Consider the following 17,017-nt stretch of genomic DNA (forward strand, 5'->3'; position numbering starts at 1 on the left):
CGCTCGGTGAGCCCTGGGCAGGGGCTCCGGCGGCTGAGAGCGCTCTCGTGGCCTCTTGCCGAGCCGACCCCCCGGCCAGGCTCGCTGGCCATGCAGGAGAGGAGGCCAGAGCTGACCAAGTCGTAGGTCCCTTGCTCCTCCATCCCTGACCACTTTCGAGTATCCGTGATCCAGCTGTGCTACAGCATTGATTTCATCAGGCAGAGATGCAGTCGTTGGCTAAAAGTCAGGCTTGACACAGCATGCGGAATTGCTGGTGGTGCCCACAACGGCCGGGCGCGTTCCTTTTGAAATGAAAAAATGGTAGCACACATCGGCCCTCCTTGCCAGCACTTGTGCTTTTCTGCTTTCCTCTTGGGTCCGGGGTGCTGCCTGCCAAAGGGCGTTGTAGCAGTTTGATAGCGGTCCTGGCTGGAAACCATCTGCGTTGGTGTACGGACTTGGGTTTTGGTTTGTTTGAATTTATAATGACCCTTGTTCAATGGTTTTCACTATATATTCAGGAATACCTGTAGCTAGACTTGTGGTTGTTTGCATAGTGCTTCTGTGATCAAGTCACTAGTTACGTGTGAACTTTGCTGCCACCACTTTTAACTTACCTTTTTAAGTATTACTTGGAATAATCACAGCCTTTTTCTTCCTTCGCCTTGCTGACCTCTTTCCTGAAGATTTATTTCACCACACTTCACCCTTTTTTCTTTTTATCCCTTTTGTCTCACCAGGTTTGTTTTTGTTCTTGTTCCAATGGTGCACTGTAGACCTGGAAAAAGTCTGTTTTATAGAAAACCTTTCAGTGCTTCCAGTGTTTAAAAAAAACAGTTCTTTGCCAAGGTCCAGATATGACAAGTATTGTCACCACTGCCTTTCATTAAGCCTTCAGTTGGGTAACTTCAGCAAGTTCTTAAAATCTCTGTAGTTCAGAGTTCCCAGGTGAATTATGTGAATCATGAACTGTCAGACAGCTCAGAAAAAAACATTGTTGCCTAAAAGTTAACTTAATAGATTATTAATTTTGATTACAACTAGTTCATCTGCTGTAGAAAGCTTAATCAGAGCGTATTATCTGTAAAGTTTCTGCTTTTGCACAAAAAAATGCAGAACCACGTTCACCTAATGGTTTCTTTAAACTTGTATCTTTTGTCTATCTTACCAATTAAAAAAACATTTAAAACTGGCCATTGCAGGAGTATGCTGTTCAAATGACACTTCTGGAATCTTAAACTAGCATCATCAGAATGGCAACATCTTGTGGTTTAGGATGTGCATTAAATTTTGCAAATCCGTAAGTATTTGTTGTCTAAATTTCATGATATAAATTCCCAGGCAGATTAATTCTGGGTAATTTTGTACCTCAAGTTACAGTAAAGAAACTTTAAGAGGTATTCTATATAAACTAATGTTTCTTTCTTTAATGTAGTGCCTATGACTGTGTGATACCACCCATGGAAAAGGCTGTGGTGAAAACAGACATTCAAATAGCACTTCCTTCTGGATGCTATGGCCGAGTAGGTGAGTACACAAGCTGTGAAAAGGCTGCAGAGTCATTGTAGAACGAGTTTGACGCCATCTTCCCATTTAGATTCTGCTTAAAGCTTTCAGAATTAGTCTACACAAAAAAGGGATGCCACGTGGCTGTGTGATTTGCTAAATCTTGTAGCAGAGATTTTCCTGTTACCTGTTGTCAAATGCATTTGAGGTTTGGTGTATGTCAAGTGACAAAAGGATGATCAGCAAAAAGGCTTGTACTCTACATACAACTTCATAGGCTCTGCAGTAGTTCATTGTTTCTCTGCAGTTTCAAATTCAAATCAGAAAGACCAATAGGTAGTGGACATACAGAAAATGCATCCCTGTATGTTTAAAAATTAACCCCAGAGTAACAGTGTAGTAGAATTTGATTACATTTGGTGACAGAATACTTGAGAGAACCTGTACAAGATGTTCTGTTCATTTTGTGTGTTCTTTATCTGAATTATGTATAAATATGTAAAGTGAAAAAGCAATAGCCACTCCAGGGGGAGAACATGATCAGAGTTTGCCAGGTCCTTTTATGTAAAAGGAAAACACACGTGCATTTCTCTTATCCCAAAGAAAATTTTGAAGATCGTATCATTTTTAGCTCCTCATCACAGTAGACTAAGGTAAATAAAACCCCAAATCCCCACACGTAATTTGTCTGTGTATAATACTGCTTAGGAAGTTGCTTGCCAAATATTGTTTTCCATTGTAACTTAAATGGATTGACCTAATATTCTTCTAAGATGATGTCAAACCAGTGGTAGTCACCAAAAATAAACTAATATTAGACAGTCCTTGTCTGCTCCAGTTGCCTTCCATGGAGAAACCTGCTCTGCAATTGCAGGTCAAATAAAGATATATTTCTACCACTTAAAGATTGCAATTTTATTGTAGCCTGTTACTCCTTTTAATATATACGTAAACTCTTACAGTAATTCCTGTAATACGTTAATTTTTAAAAGACTGTGGAAACAAGACTGTGCAAACACACTGTATAACCTATAAATACTGTCTTTTTAAAGAAATAAATTGTAATACTTACAAAAAAAATTCTTTTCTAGCACCACGTTCTGGTTTAGCTGCAAAGCACTTCATAGATGTTGGAGGTAAACTTTTTGTTCTTTTTAGTAATCCTTGGTAAATACTGATCACGGAAGTGCCTTAGTTTCACAGTGTAATGTGTAAATAAATGATGGCTTCATGGGTAATCTGGCAAAAGGAGATACCTGGATAACACCTGAGAGAGACAGTGCATCATGATTATGTTAAAACTGGCTTAATTATAAAAAATAGTACTGATTTTTTAAAGTAATAACTGTAGTACTTTTGTAGGCAGTGCCTGCCGTAGAAGTTATTTTTTGGTTTAGGCATTAAAGATGACTTACTATATTCTGCTTTATCCATTTTTTTAACCAGCAAGTTAACTTGAGAAATGCATGTTTTTCTAAATTTTCAAAACTCAGGGGATACTCCCAGTGTTACTAGCACCTTAATTAGGGAGCTGTTCAGAAATGCCTTTGGATTTATCCAAAACATTACATAAGAGAGTTGTGTAAATACCTTTTCCGCACTAGAACCAGAGCAAAGATTGCATGGTAACTATGGATCATATGCGCTACAATTTTTTCACAAAGCTGAAGAAACTAATTTAAAATCCAGGTTTTTATTCTTAAATGTGCATTTTTGTGGCTCAACATTAAAACTTGAAGGTGCAGTCATACTACAGTTTCCTCTGGTACTCGTAATCTCTAAAGGTAGTACTTTGTATGAGTCTGGGAATGTCTTGGAATGGCATTTAATTTTAGTATTTAAATTATTTCTGCAAGTAGACTTCAAAATACATACTTGGGACCACAGGGAGGCCCAAACTCCTGTTTTCTACTGGAAATATGTTTCCTGGCAAAGAAGCAGAATATAATTATTTTAATGTGCACTGGTAGATAATCTTCTGAACTGTGTAGCTAATACAGTCATGCAAAATACAAGAGTGAGCTAGTTTTGTAGTCTTGAATATAGCTGTATGACAATAATATCCTTACAGCTCTGATTCTGTTACGTTGCCAGAGGTACAGGATTTGGATCTGTGCAAATCCATAGCTCTCAAATGAAATGTTAGGAGTTGAAAACAGATTTCTGCTTACCACTGAAAGAGCTGAAGTTAGCAGAACAAATGGAGCCTGAATTTGATCCAGCTGTCTTGATTTCAGATAGGGTATTACTACTAAAATTAGTAGTACAGAGGTAAAGCATTTCTTGACATGTGGTGGTGTTTTTCAATTCCTTTTGCAAGACTGATTAGCATTTTTAGATGTCTTGATTTACCAAAATATGAATATTGATCTAATATCGATATCCAACTGAGACGGACAAAAGCTCTCTAACAGTTTAGAGTTAGAAAGGGCATGTTTTATTTGGTGCCAGGCACTGTGTGGGATGGCTCCCTAAGACGCAGGGCCCCGATCCAAGCGAGCATGATACTTTTTATTTCCAAATATTATGAATATCCAAAATACAAATGTATATTCATAACATTAACACCTCCCATTCTCCGCTTCGTATGAAGCTTACATGAAATGAGCTTAAATGTCATTAAGCATGCATAGTGTGTGTCCTGAATGGAGCTGGTGGTCTTGAATTGGGTCAGTGGTCCCAAAAAAGATGAAGTAACTCATCCTCCTCATTTTGACCTTTTTGCCTTTCTGAACTTTAACAATCCTAATTACTTTAGTGACCTCTAAGTTTCTTCTTGCATGACTTTTGAACGGGTTCCCACCAAGGGAGGAAATTGGTAATTGTCCTTGTTCCCTACATCAACTTATCAAAGTTTCTATTCCTCGTTCTAAGCACAGCTAAGCAAACATACAAATGACAGATCATCAATTATTTGGTAATCAGTTACTAACATTTTAGAACCCATTTCAGGTCCAGCTCTCTTAACTATTTTAATTAAGTCTAGCTGGGCCCAAATTCCTTCCTATTCTAACTCATTTCAACACAGCTAGCCTATAACTAAAATCTTTATGTTTCTTCTAAATCTATGTTTCAGTCTCAGTATTTGCATACGTATTGTCTAACTGTGCATCAGTAGTATAAAGGATGTCAGTATGAGATACTGTAATCATTTATTAATCTAAACCTTATCTAATCTAGTTCTCATATACTGACACTAACTGGATATCTCTCTCAATTCTTTCTCATGACAGCTGGTGTTATTGATGAGGATTACAGGGGAAATGTTGGTGTGGTACTGTTCAACTTCGGCAAGGAAACTTTTGAAGGTAACTGTTAAGCCTGGCAGAGCCTATTTTCAGCCATCTGACTGGGAATGATAAACTAATTTTTTCTTTAAAAGTTTTTGCCGAGGTAGAATTAGCTGGGAACATTTTTCTTCTCTCAGTTAACAAAAACATAGATACTTAGTAATGTCCTGTCAAGGGAACATGAAAAGATTCTACTCATAGCAAATTAAGCAGCATGCAATAAAAACACCCCCAAAACCACCATGCCACCACAAAAACAAACCAAACCAACCCTTCTTAGCTAAGCTTTAGATTCACAAGCTGTACTGAAGTGCAACTTTGTATTAAGTTTCTACCTTTCTCTGAAAAAAAAAAAATCAGCTGAGTAGTATTTGAGATAAAAACTTCTCCAGAATCCTGCAAAACTGGAGTAATAAAGACAGGATTTTCCCTTTATTATGCTGTCTTTTTGCAAAAAGTCAGTTTTAAGCTTCAGTGCCCAGTTAAAATATTGCCAGTGTTTTTGTGGCCTCTTCTGCATCTTCACAGCACAAGCTTCTTTTGGAAGTTCTGTGAGCCATATTGGTTAGTAGTGAGAAACACTGTTTTCCTTTTATCAGTTTGCCTTTTTCTCCCCAAATTCCTGGGTCTAGTTCAGAAAACAGCTACATTATCCATGCAGCTGTCTCTCCATCTCTGCAGTACTTCAGCAGAAAGAATTAAGATGCCAGAGTACAGCAGCAAAGAATGAATGGAAAGGCCTTGAGCTGGTACAGCTGCTGACACTTCACCTTAAAAGGACCCAACCGAAGTTTATCTTAACCTGTGTTTTTCTGGGACTGTTAACATCTGTTTAACTAAGTCTCAAATAAGTATTCTGATATTTTTGACAGGAGATTGTCTAAAGTCTGTATTAATTATTCACTTTTTTGAAGGAACTAATATTTTAACTTCTCTGCAGTTAAAAAAGGGGATAGAATTGCCCAGCTCATCTGTGAACGCATTTATTATCCTGAGCTAGAAGAAGTTGAAGTAAGTTGCCAAATAAAATATTTCTGCATTTTTCAATGACTAATAGTTTAAGATACTTGTATATAGGATGAAATTTATTATACAGATAAATACTTTGCTGAAATTACTTTCAGTGGAAAAACTGCATAGCAGCAGTGCTACCAGAATGAAAGTCTTGATTCTTTGTATGCACTTGGGTGGATTTTTTTTTTTTGCAAGTTTTCAGAGTTTTTGAGAAACAGTTCAGTGTGTACTAGAAGTGTTTGCCTCACAAGCATTTGTTTAAGCTTGTACAAAAGAGAGTCTAAAGCATCTCATGTACATTTTTTGGTTTCTTAATTATAGCTCTTGTTACAAGTAAATGATAGACAATATCTGTTGTATAGAAACAAAAGGCAAGTTAAGGCACTAAACCAGCTTATCATAATTGATATCTTTCAGGCTCTGGATGATACAGAACGTGGTGAAGGTGGCTTTGGTTCTACTGGAAAAAACTGAAAATTACTTGAATCTGCTTTCTATGTATATTTTTGTTGTTGTTACACTATTTCTAAATTTTCATCTGAATTAGAAGTAGGATTTTTGGAGTTCATAAAAATATTTCAAGTTTTATTGAGACTTCTCTGTATCTATCCTCCAGTGAATTTGTCTGCATAATGAGGAAATGTGCATGACTGGCTTGACTTACTAGTTCATGTATTATTTTGTCTTTCAAGATGTTTGGTCCTCAGCAGTAAGAATGCATTGTTTATATGGCAATTATACTGTAATAAATTAAAACATAATTTTATTATTTTTTGATTTTATTCACCTAAATTAAAATGGCCAATTGTTCCCTTGCCAGTTTGTGTTAGACTTCTGAAACCTATCTTCCACATGGCTCAGGATTTCATACCGAGAGCCTATTTCATACAGCATCAGTGACAGTATCTATAGGAGTTCACACTCTGACCCCTAACTCAGAATAAGACAAAGATATTTAATATTTCGTCTTCTACAATCTATCCAAATACTTGTCTTTCTGTTCAAAGCTAGTTCTGACTTTGATCCTTAGCTGATCTTCAAGTGGCCAATTTTTGAGTTCTCTTATTTTAAAAGAAAAAGCAATACAGTGTTTGAGCTGAGTAACACAACTCATCTGGAAATAACTTCTATATCATAAATAAGAGCTATGAAATAAGCAGTTGAAGTATTTGTTACAAATTAGTATGTTACTGTATGGAAGAAAGATTCTGAATTATTGAAGCAGTGCACAATTTGGTTTTTTAAGTTCACTTTTGTCTAGTTAACAGAGAATTCTTCTGGAATCTGTCCTAAACCTGATTCAGTGTGTGGAATTTCTTAAATGACTCTCTAACTTTTAGGTGAAAGAATGTGCACAGAAAAGAAGAAACAAAAAAGCAAAGAAAAGTGACTTTTTCCACTTTACATAAAAGAATTAGAAAAGGCTCTGAAGCACTCAAACACTTTTTTTCCTGCAGTTGTCTGTACTTTAAGATTTTCTTATCTGGAAGATCACAGGTAGGAAATACTGTGCTTTTAGTTTTAGCAGTGGAAATGTGGGCCCATTGTAGACTGGTGTTCATACCACTTTTCTGCTTGGTAGTTTCAGATCAGGATAATCCTGTAGGTGTTGGTTTCATGTCCTTGTCTAGGACTATTTCTAGTGAAATAGGCCCAAAATACTACATATTTTATCAGTTTTATCCCACCCTCCCCTCAAGGAGCTGAAAACTAGAGTAGCGTGACAGCATTCAGATCCCTTGTGCCATGGGATAAGCATTACATTCGCTTGGCAGTGCTGAAACAAGAAGTACATTCATCTTTATCTAGGGTAGAAGGTTTCCTCTGTGTGCATGATATGCTAATCAGTCTTTTTGCTGTTGTTGTTCTTACCCCTCATCACAGCACTGTACTTGCATCTGTACACCCAGACAGACCATAATGAGCAGGCTCACGATGCAAAAGGCCATTGTAAGCAAGGAGCACATCATACCAATGCAGTCTAAATGAACTGGAAAAGCTGAGCTTGCCACTAAGTTTCTTCAGTTCTGTAACCTTAACAAAGGAACTTCAATTACCAAAGGCTATTTAAAGGTCTTAAAATCTACGATCCTTTTGTGTAAAGCTGTTTCCTCTTGCTGGACTGTAAGTCAGGAGGAAGTTTTGCTGCGAATTTTAGTTTCCACCTCCCAAAGCAAAAACCCAGCAGGGGATCCACTGATGCAAGTCTTTTTTAAAAAAAGATACTACAAAATGGCCTCACTTGGAACAGCAACCTAAAAGGAGGAAGTTGGAGTTCTGTTGATATTCATTATTCATTGTGCCTGTTGGAAACTGATCTGATTTCCATTTTTGAAAATAATGCTAATATTACAGATTCTGAGATACGTATGTGCTAGAAAAAGCACAATCAGACATTCGAGGAAAAAACAAATTTACATACACATGCCTGCTGTTATTTGTCAACACGAAAACCATTATCTTAAGTGTTACTACCAGAAAAGTCTCTCTTATTTTGAAAATCAGTATGGTGGAGTTCCTTTCCATTGTTTCCCAGTGCTTCTCTAGAGAAGCGTGTCATGAGTTTTAGATTACTGCAAACTGCTTCCCAGTAGGAGCTTGGGAAAGCTTATCTGAAATGAGAAATGCTTTCAAGCTCACCTCTACACCCATCTCCTTCATGTGCACCAAACCAGTGCACATGGGTAAGGAAGTCTGATAATTCCTGTTAGAGTGTTGGGGTTTGCTTCAATAGGAGTAGCAAATCTATGAAAGACAAATACTTCTACACAGGCAACAGGAGTTACCAAAGCGTTGAGAGTTCTTAAGTTCATACTGCTACTGCAGATCAAGGGCTGCATTTGAAACTTGGAGAAACTTTGTACTGGTACTGAGTAGAGGCTTCTTACAACAGCATTTGCTAGTTTATGTTTCAAAACAAGCTCTCTACATATATTTTTATTTATAGTCCCACAATTGCATTAATATGAAAACCAATACCCTTCCAATTATTTTCATGTTCCATTTTCCTATAATATCTGTGTTAAAAAGTATATTATCTTGGTATCTGGCGACAAAGAGGGACTGGGAAACAATCTTTTTCATTGCTTTATCTGAGACCTGTCCTACCTACATTACCTGGTTGTAAATTAGTTTTGTAATTCAGTGAAAAACTGCTTAAGTGTGTCATTAAGTGCACATGCTTCAGCTTGAGCAAGTAACTTCAAGAGAAGCTACCCAACAGTGTGCATAGGGCTCACTTCTGTGTAGACAGGTTCGTGTGTCCAGAGCCCATCACTGAGCTGTGATCCCCAGGGCTTGCTGCAGGTATGAAACTGAAGAGATGTAAAGCTATTTCCAAAGCAACAAAATGAAAATCACTTAAAGTAAAAATTATGTTGGGCTGTTCTCCATCATCACTGAACAGATCCAGACAAAGCTGCTCTTTAATTCAACTACTCTTATCTGCCAGAGGAGTTCCGTAAAGCTTGGGGAGCAATCTTGTGGAACATCCTCTGTGTAAATGAAACATGAAGCTTTTATAAATGAAAAGTAATTTGTAGGGAATTCTTTATCTACAGCAGAAAAGGGTATTTTCCTGCAAGGAAAGGAAAAGGACATCACTAGCTAAAAATCTGCTTCCTTTTTTTTTAGAAATGAATTTGACTTGTTACAGGGACAGAAAAACTCTGGCCTTCCACCCCAGGTGAATTTGGAAGAAAGTTCAGATGCTTGGCCCCAGATTCACCTCCATGGTTTGGGTTCTGTTTTGAGATCTGAGGAGGGTTCTATTTTTTTATTTCAGCTGCAATATTTATGATAACCTCTATGTCTTTAGAAAGGTAGAAGCTCATAAGCTGATGAGGGTTTTGAAGAAACATAGGATTCCTATACAACTCCTACTGCTTGAACCCTCCACTTTTGGACAAAAATCTTAAAGAAAAATTACGGCAATAATACCATTACTACCATTGATCTTTAGTCCTTTTCCTTCCCCCAGAGTGTTTACCTGGTCTTTAGTAGTTGAGAATTTAAGCACAGCTTCCTCAGTTCAGCTACTGTTGTGTTCCTCTGTGGCATGTTAGGAATTTTTAAAATCTATTTAATGTTTTTTAGATCAGCCACTAGATGGCACTTAAAGTTTGCAGTCTTTTCCACTTCTTTTTCAGAGGTATTTTTCAAAGATCTGTTCATCTATAATTAAGAGTTGATGACTCCCACTGGGACTATGTTGGCGGAAAGCAAGATGCAGCAATATTTGAGTGAAAGCAGGCAAAAGTATAACCATTAAAGGGGGAACAATGACTATAATTTAAATAAGATTTGGGTGGTTGCACTGTTTGCATAATCCCTCCTGGCATGCAAGAGCAGTAGAGAAGCCTGTGGCTTTGCTCTCCTGCTGCGTTTCAACAAAAATGGAAAATTGTAATGAACAGCAACATTTTTCCTATCTTTCGTATTCACTCTCTTACTCTCTTCCTCCATTCCTTCAAGTGGAATGCAGTCTACTTAAGGATTGCATTGTAATGAAAGTAATGTATAGCCTGATAAACTGCGTTGCATTTTCCAAATCAGATGCCTCTGGCTGCAAGTTCAGCATATAAATTAAAACTTGCTTAATACATGTTAACTCAGCAAGGGTGGGTGATATATAGTAACCTGAACTGTGTAAATTAAGCTTCCCTAGTTTCTGTATTGGTTGCTACTCCTGTAGTAACACACTCTGGAGCTCTTGGTCTTCTTCCTCACCTTCGAATTTTTTTTTTTTTTTTTGTTAAATAACTATCATTGTATTTTGGCTTAAAGATGGTTAAGTAAGTTTTGGTATTAAGTAAACTTCTATGACCCTGCCTATTTCCTGTCCTGTCAAACCTTTCCTTGTAAGAATAACAGTGTCCTTTTATTTGGTGGAGTGTAGCATGATGTTTTTGGCAGGCCCAACATTTTTGACTTGCATAAATTTGTGACCTCAAGTGCAAGAAAAGTGAATGCTTGCTTCAGTACCTCATGGTTTCTGCCTAAAAAGAAAAGTGTCCACATCGCTAACCATTACAATTTCTGAAGGGAAATGATCAGCACACTTATTCCACCTGATTGCACATGACTGCACTTCCAAAGAAAAGAACCAGAAATAAAAGTAAGTATTTTGCACCTAGTTATGTAAGTTACCGAAAGCCTGAAAATATAGGGCAGATGGTACTGCCTTACTGGTTTCTAGAATTGGCACACATGGCACTTCCCTCACTCACAGCTATTTGGCAGTCTCTACCTCAGTAAGGATGTGATTCTGCAAAGTGTCAATTCAGGTCTGCTGCTGGGCAAAGAATGTCACTGCATGGTTAAAGGTTGCATGATCAGACTGAAGTGAATTTACGTAATTACTTTCCTAAACTTTCCCTCCATTAACTGTGTGGTTATTTAGCTCTTTACCACTGAAATGATGCTTTTCCCCTACTCAGAACACAGCAAGAAAGCCTTTTACCCTGCCAAGTCTGAAAATCTGACAGATTAATTTTATAATTTGAGAGCTCTCATCCAGAAAGTAACTACTGTGTTTTAACATTTAAACAAACACATGTGAGCTGGATATGCCTACTTACTTGCTTCCCCTTAGATTTTGATGGGGTTTTTTTCATTAGGTTACAAAAATTTTATATTAACCTTCATCTTTTTAGAGAATATCTGTATAGTATAATTTGTAACAAATAAGAGTTTTGTATCAATACTGCTTGTAGCCTTGAACTGAAGAAAGTTATCTTTTGTCTACTATTGATTGTAGCAAAGGATTTCGTTTGCTTTCATTTTGTAAAAGGAAAAAGGAAAAACAAACAGACATGAATGTAGCATCTTTGGCCAGATTCTTTTAACATGAGTATTTTTGTGGTTTGTGGATTCCTACTCTGAAAGGTTGTCTCCAAGTGTCCAAGACAAAATAACTATGTGTCCTAGTTGGAAGGAAACATCTTTCCTTTGCAGCTAAACTAAGTGTGCCATGTCTGGCAAGCACAGTAGTATCCAGTGCTGTCTTGCTCACACACCTCAGTCCTGACAACAACCTTCCAACTTGCTCAGCTTACACTCTGTTCACTGCCAGATTCCAGGGACCCTTCCTTAGGGTGCAGGACAGCATCAAGGAATCCCACTTGTCGGGTTTTCACAGCAGCAAACACAAAACCACCAGTCTCACTATCCTGTGCTCCCGCATAAAAGTTATTGCTGGCAGCAAGCCAAGCTGTTCAGCATTACAGATAATTCAAGCCACTTAAATTCTGCCAAGAATATTTTCTACATCCTACCTATGATGCTGTATCTTAGCAACGTATACAGGCTAGAGCAGTCAAAGAAAAGGAGGTGTTTTGTTAGGGGAGAAAGTATGATATTTCAATCTTGTTCTTACCTTTCTTCTCAACTTGCATTTAAGGCATTAGTAATGACAGAAAACTGAAAAAGGAGCTGTGACAATGACAGGAAATCATGGATACAGCAGCAGAGTACTCATTGCTCTCCCTGGACATGAAGAAGAGGTGACTGAGAGCTCCCACTTCATTATCTTGGTGAGGGGGTTTTTTGTTTGGGATGGGGTTTTTTGTCTGGTTGGTCGGGTTTTAGTATTAATCATATCAGTTAAGCTACTAAAAGTTCTCCAGGAAAAACTGGATAAAACTCACTGCCTGGAAGACTGCTACCAGATGTAAAGCCAAACTGCTGCACCAGGGAGGCAGCGAGGTACTGGGGTTTTTTGTCAGAAAATCATTCCTTATTGTACACTTTGTTGTCAGTTGCTCGCCAAGAAAGGCTTTAAGAGTGGCTTTAAAGAGGGCCTCATATTTCTGGAAGCATGACAGATGATGTGTCCTGCCCTAGGTCACCTGCAAAGAGCCCCCAGACTGCTGTTCATCACTTTCCCAAATGGCAGCTGAGTAAGACTGACTAATAGTCAAAACAGGCAAGCTTTCACTATTGTATCTTGAGCAGGCTGGAGGTCTGCTGTGTGGGAGAAAGAAGCCTCTGTTTGCATTTACTTTTTATTTGGATGACCTTTGAGATGCTTAGCATTTATAGGACAGCCTGGACTGAGCAGAAAAACACAGCTCAGGCACTTCCAGGTAGTTTGGATCCTACAACAGGATTTTTTATTTTTCAATTCTGTCTGCTCCTGGCCACCTGCTTGCCAACAGAACCTGCATATTTATTTTTACATCATTATTTTCTGATAATAAAGTTGATTTTAAAACTATGAGGACCTACAGTAATAACAATAATAACAAATTGGACTCTACCTCTGTCCCCCTCCTCCTGAAGTTTGCTGTTCAAATGTACAGAACTTATGTCCAAGGCATGGCTGGGTATTTATTACAGCATGCAAATGATCACTGATTCCAGGGCTGCATACAAGCTAAATGAAAAATTATTACTCATTTGCAATTATTCCAGGAAATCTTGAGTAGCTGCCAAAATAATAGAACAGCTGGATGAGAAGAGGGATGGGATCAGTTTAAGTTGGCACTCAGGCTAAAGAAACTCATGCAAAGTCACAGCCATGGTTGCCTGGAAGACTCAGCTTTATCCCACTGTTGAGCTGGTGCACAACAATGTGCACTGTTGTGTGCTAACAACATCTGCTCAGAAAATGGGTTACTCCTCCAGTCTCCATTATATTTGAGCTGTTGGAGAACACCAAGCGCCTCTAGAGCCACAGATCAGCAAAAACAACACCACATCGAAATCAGAACTGTGGTAGGTTTGTTAATCAAGACACTGTTGTTGATACTAACCCAGGTTAGAAATGCTTTAAGTGGAGTTTATTACAAATACTGTGACTGCACAGATAGAGTAGACGTGGAGAAAGCTAAGGCTTAAGTTATATCTTATGATGCCTTACGATCTCCCTGTATAAATTCTTTTCTCCTCATGTTTTTTCTCATTGATCTCTACCTTTTGGATGACCAAACCTTCATCTCCAGCTGTGCTATCAGCTAGCAGGCAATGGTAGGAGTGATTAAATAGGAGGTTGAAAAATTCATGTGAAACTTGCTTACTTCTAATGAACAATAGAGAAATAATTTGAGCTGTATTTAACTGATACCAAATAAAAGTGCTTATAAGTTAAGCATTAGAATCAAAATTACACCTAAGAGCAAAGCTGCTGGCTTAGCACTATAAAGCACATGCCAATAGTCCAGGGAAAACCTTTTTCATAGGTCTCCTCATAGGTCTACTAAGTTTCCTCTTCTGCTGATAGAAGTACATTCCATGGTCTCACTGGTATGTGCATATTCCCAAAGTCTGATGCTTTTGCTGGCAAAGCTTTATTATGTTCCTACATTACATAGAGCACTGTGCAAAAGCTGAACAAAAGAAAATGACATCCAACTGCTAACAAAGACATGTTTGGTATTCAGATTTCCCCCCTTTCCCATAGCCAAAGTGGCAGTCAGACAAAGGCTTCCTCTGAATCCTTGCTCATTGTGTGAAGCACTGCTCAAACAATCACCAAATGGTATTAATCATGGCATTCCATAGCTCTGTAACTATTATCTTTAAAGTTATCCTGCATGCTAATTGTAATTTTCAGCATCTGAGAACTGTGAAACTGATACAGCCCTCATCCAAATGCTAAAGGTATTGGCATTGCTTTAAAACTATCTTCATACTCAATTAAACGGTTTCTATGCACAGATGTCTTCAAGAAAAGTCAGAGGATTGCATGTTTTAATAGCTATGGAAGTATTTTATTCCCTCTGAAAAAATATTTGTGTTCATGTTTATTAATGCCCAATACTCAAGGTCAAAAAGAACATTCATCTATTTGGCCAGAGGCATTGCTTTGCAAGAGACCGAGATGCCAGAAAGTTATGCTTGATCGACAGTAGGTGCCCAAGGGATTTGAATGAAAACATTTGGAAGTATTAAATCAATAGCTGTCAAGATACCTTTATCTATAAGTGCAGTTGGTTTTAGTAAACATGTGTTGAGTGGTTTAAATTCACCTAAGGAAAATATGTTGGAATTATGGTTTTTTATGTGTTTCTGGGACATGAGATCACAAATTGCCAAAGAACTTTGGCACAATTAAAAGGAGTGAGAGTCAGACAGACACTTCAAACACTAGTCAGGGCAAATTCTGAATGTTTGCCAAGTGAAATGCAATTGATCAGGGTCTGTGCACTATTTACTACTGAGAGATGACAAAAATCTGTCTAAGGAATAATTGCTGAAAGAGACAGCTGTGGGGTGGGACACAGCATTGGCCTCATATGATCTGCATACAAGAAGTCATTAATATAGAATTACATCTGAGATACAGTATAGTCATAAGACTGAGGGACCTTCTCTCAGAGTTCCTTTTCTCCATCAAAATGAAACGTAGAATGTTTCTATTATTCAGAGGCTCAAAGTTATTCCTAAGGGCAAGAACTAGTCAGCTATGTCATACTCTCCCCAGGGAAGCTGTGGAAACCCCTCTGGCTCGATGCAGACAAAGAAAGGAAAAAGCACACCACAGAGAACATCCCAGCATTGGCTGGTAGGTTGAGTAGATGACCTGATGGGTCTTTTCCATCTATAATTTTATTCTGTGACTTCAGTACTGAAGGCCCTGCGGACATCCACAGTGTTCTTGCTTTCCTGGAAGCTTTAATAAAGATCTGGTTTGGAACTCAGAATAGCAACTAATAGCATTGAGCAAATTATTCCAGTGTGGGGTGAGAGGCAACAAGAATGCCAGTGGGAGCACGCCCCATCATGCTAGTTGGGTTTGTTCTGGCCATTAGCACTGGGATCCCCTGAAACACTGGCATCAATATATTCTAACTGCAATGGTTGTCAGCATGCTGCTTACTTCAGTGCAGAAAAACCCTGGTGCATAACCAGGTATTGTACTGTTTACTCAAGGTAGTGTTTGGATTTATAAGCTCCCTTGTCTGGCTTGGTCCTGAGACTTTAGTTCATTAGGAGATGTAGAAATTAATCTAGAAATCCTCACTCAGCAACAAACGTGTCAGTATTTCTTCTCTTCACCTAGTCTGTGCCTCCCAGAAGCCTCTTCACTATAGCACACCCGCCTGTTGAAGTTGGTAGAAGCTCACAAAAGCCACTTCATCAGGTTTCTTCATCAGTGCGAAGACCAGATTTTCTACTTTACCCTGTTGCCACTGGAATTACTTAAGGAACTAACACAATTCCAGTTCTACTTCAGAGTACAGCAGAAAGATTCACAATCTCTCTTGTCACCCAAAACTTGGTCACTTGCTTCTCCATGGCAGATACACCATAAGCCCCTAAAGCAGAATCAGTTTGTGAGCAGTTCCTGTTGGTCCCTGGAGCTGAGTTCCTCAGCCAGCAGTTAGATTTCCAACAGTTTGCAAAGCTGAAAGATATTTTGCCAATATGTTAACTAAATGAAATATGGAAGAATGTAGCCTACAGCAAGCCAGATCTGAATCTAGAAATCTGGCCTTTGGAGGATTGGTGGTACCAGAGGAATATTCTGACTCAGCTGGAGCAACGTCTCAGATCTGAAGGAAACTTTGCCCAGTGGGAACTCACAGCAGGTCACAGCTCTGTTTCTCATGAGATGGGCCACATCTGTTCTCTTTTATGCAAGAGAAACACTTCATTAGGGCCCTATGTAACCTTCTGTTGGGCAATACTGGGCACTCCTGGTTTCATCAAAAGATGAATCAGTGGGTTCCATTGTTACTTCATACCTCAACTGTAAAGTTTTGGGTGGTTTCTTGGACAAGAATCTTGGCTCTGAAAGACCTGTTTGATATGGTAGCCTTGGACACAGCCATACAGTAATTCAAGCACTTCTTACAAAGTGCATGTGTTTATTTACATCAATAAGCATAAGATGGAAGCCAACATTTTTGCTATTGTATAAAAATAAAACAGCTCAACACTATTATATCTCTTGGAACTCAGAGGGACCTACACAGACAAATGTACTCCTGCTATGTGACTTACGAAAATATCTTAAATTCCAGACCTTTCCATGTACTGCAGAATGGCCCTGTGGAAAAACCTCCTTCAGAATTGAAAGCTGGCTGTAAGGGTCCACCACAGGCCAGTATCCCTGACATTCAGTGAATCAAACTGCACACATATGGAAGATAGAACAGAATCTGGGACTTAGTAACACTGAAGTTGCTCTTTTTAAAGGCCATGTTGTTATCTTTTTGAATGTTTTGTATGAATTTAGCTGTTTATTTCTTGGCTCTATCACAATCCAGTTTACTCTCCAG

The 17,017-nt window shown here is 38.4% G+C and overlaps 1 protein-coding gene across 2 annotated transcripts; it reads left to right on the forward strand.

Moving 5' to 3' along the window:
* The first annotated feature begins 27 nt into the window (after positions 1-27).
* On the forward strand, positions 28-6,607 carry DUT (deoxyuridine triphosphatase). 2 transcript variants are annotated; one of them, XM_008640034.2, is made up of 6 exons: positions 49-1,282; positions 1,418-1,509; positions 2,580-2,624; positions 4,722-4,796; positions 5,719-5,789; positions 6,210-6,607. In XM_008640034.2, exons 1-6 carry the CDS (start codon positions 1,236-1,238, stop codon positions 6,264-6,266), a joined length of 387 nt encoding a protein of 128 aa, XP_008638256.2. In that variant the 5' UTR covers positions 49-1,235; the 3' UTR covers positions 6,267-6,607. The 2 variants fall into 2 exon arrangements, with proteins under 2 accessions (XP_017598124.1, XP_008638256.2); XM_017742635.1 differs by lacking the exon at positions 2,580-2,624 and having other exon boundaries at positions 28-1,282.
* The last annotated feature ends 10,410 nt before the right edge of the window (positions 6,608-17,017 follow it).

The sequence above is a fragment of the Corvus brachyrhynchos genome, unplaced genomic scaffold (genome assembly GCF_000691975.1).
Source record: "Corvus brachyrhynchos isolate BGI_N302 unplaced genomic scaffold, ASM69197v1 scaffold97, whole genome shotgun sequence".
NCBI classification, from domain to species: Eukaryota; Metazoa; Chordata; class Aves; order Passeriformes; family Corvidae; genus Corvus; species Corvus brachyrhynchos.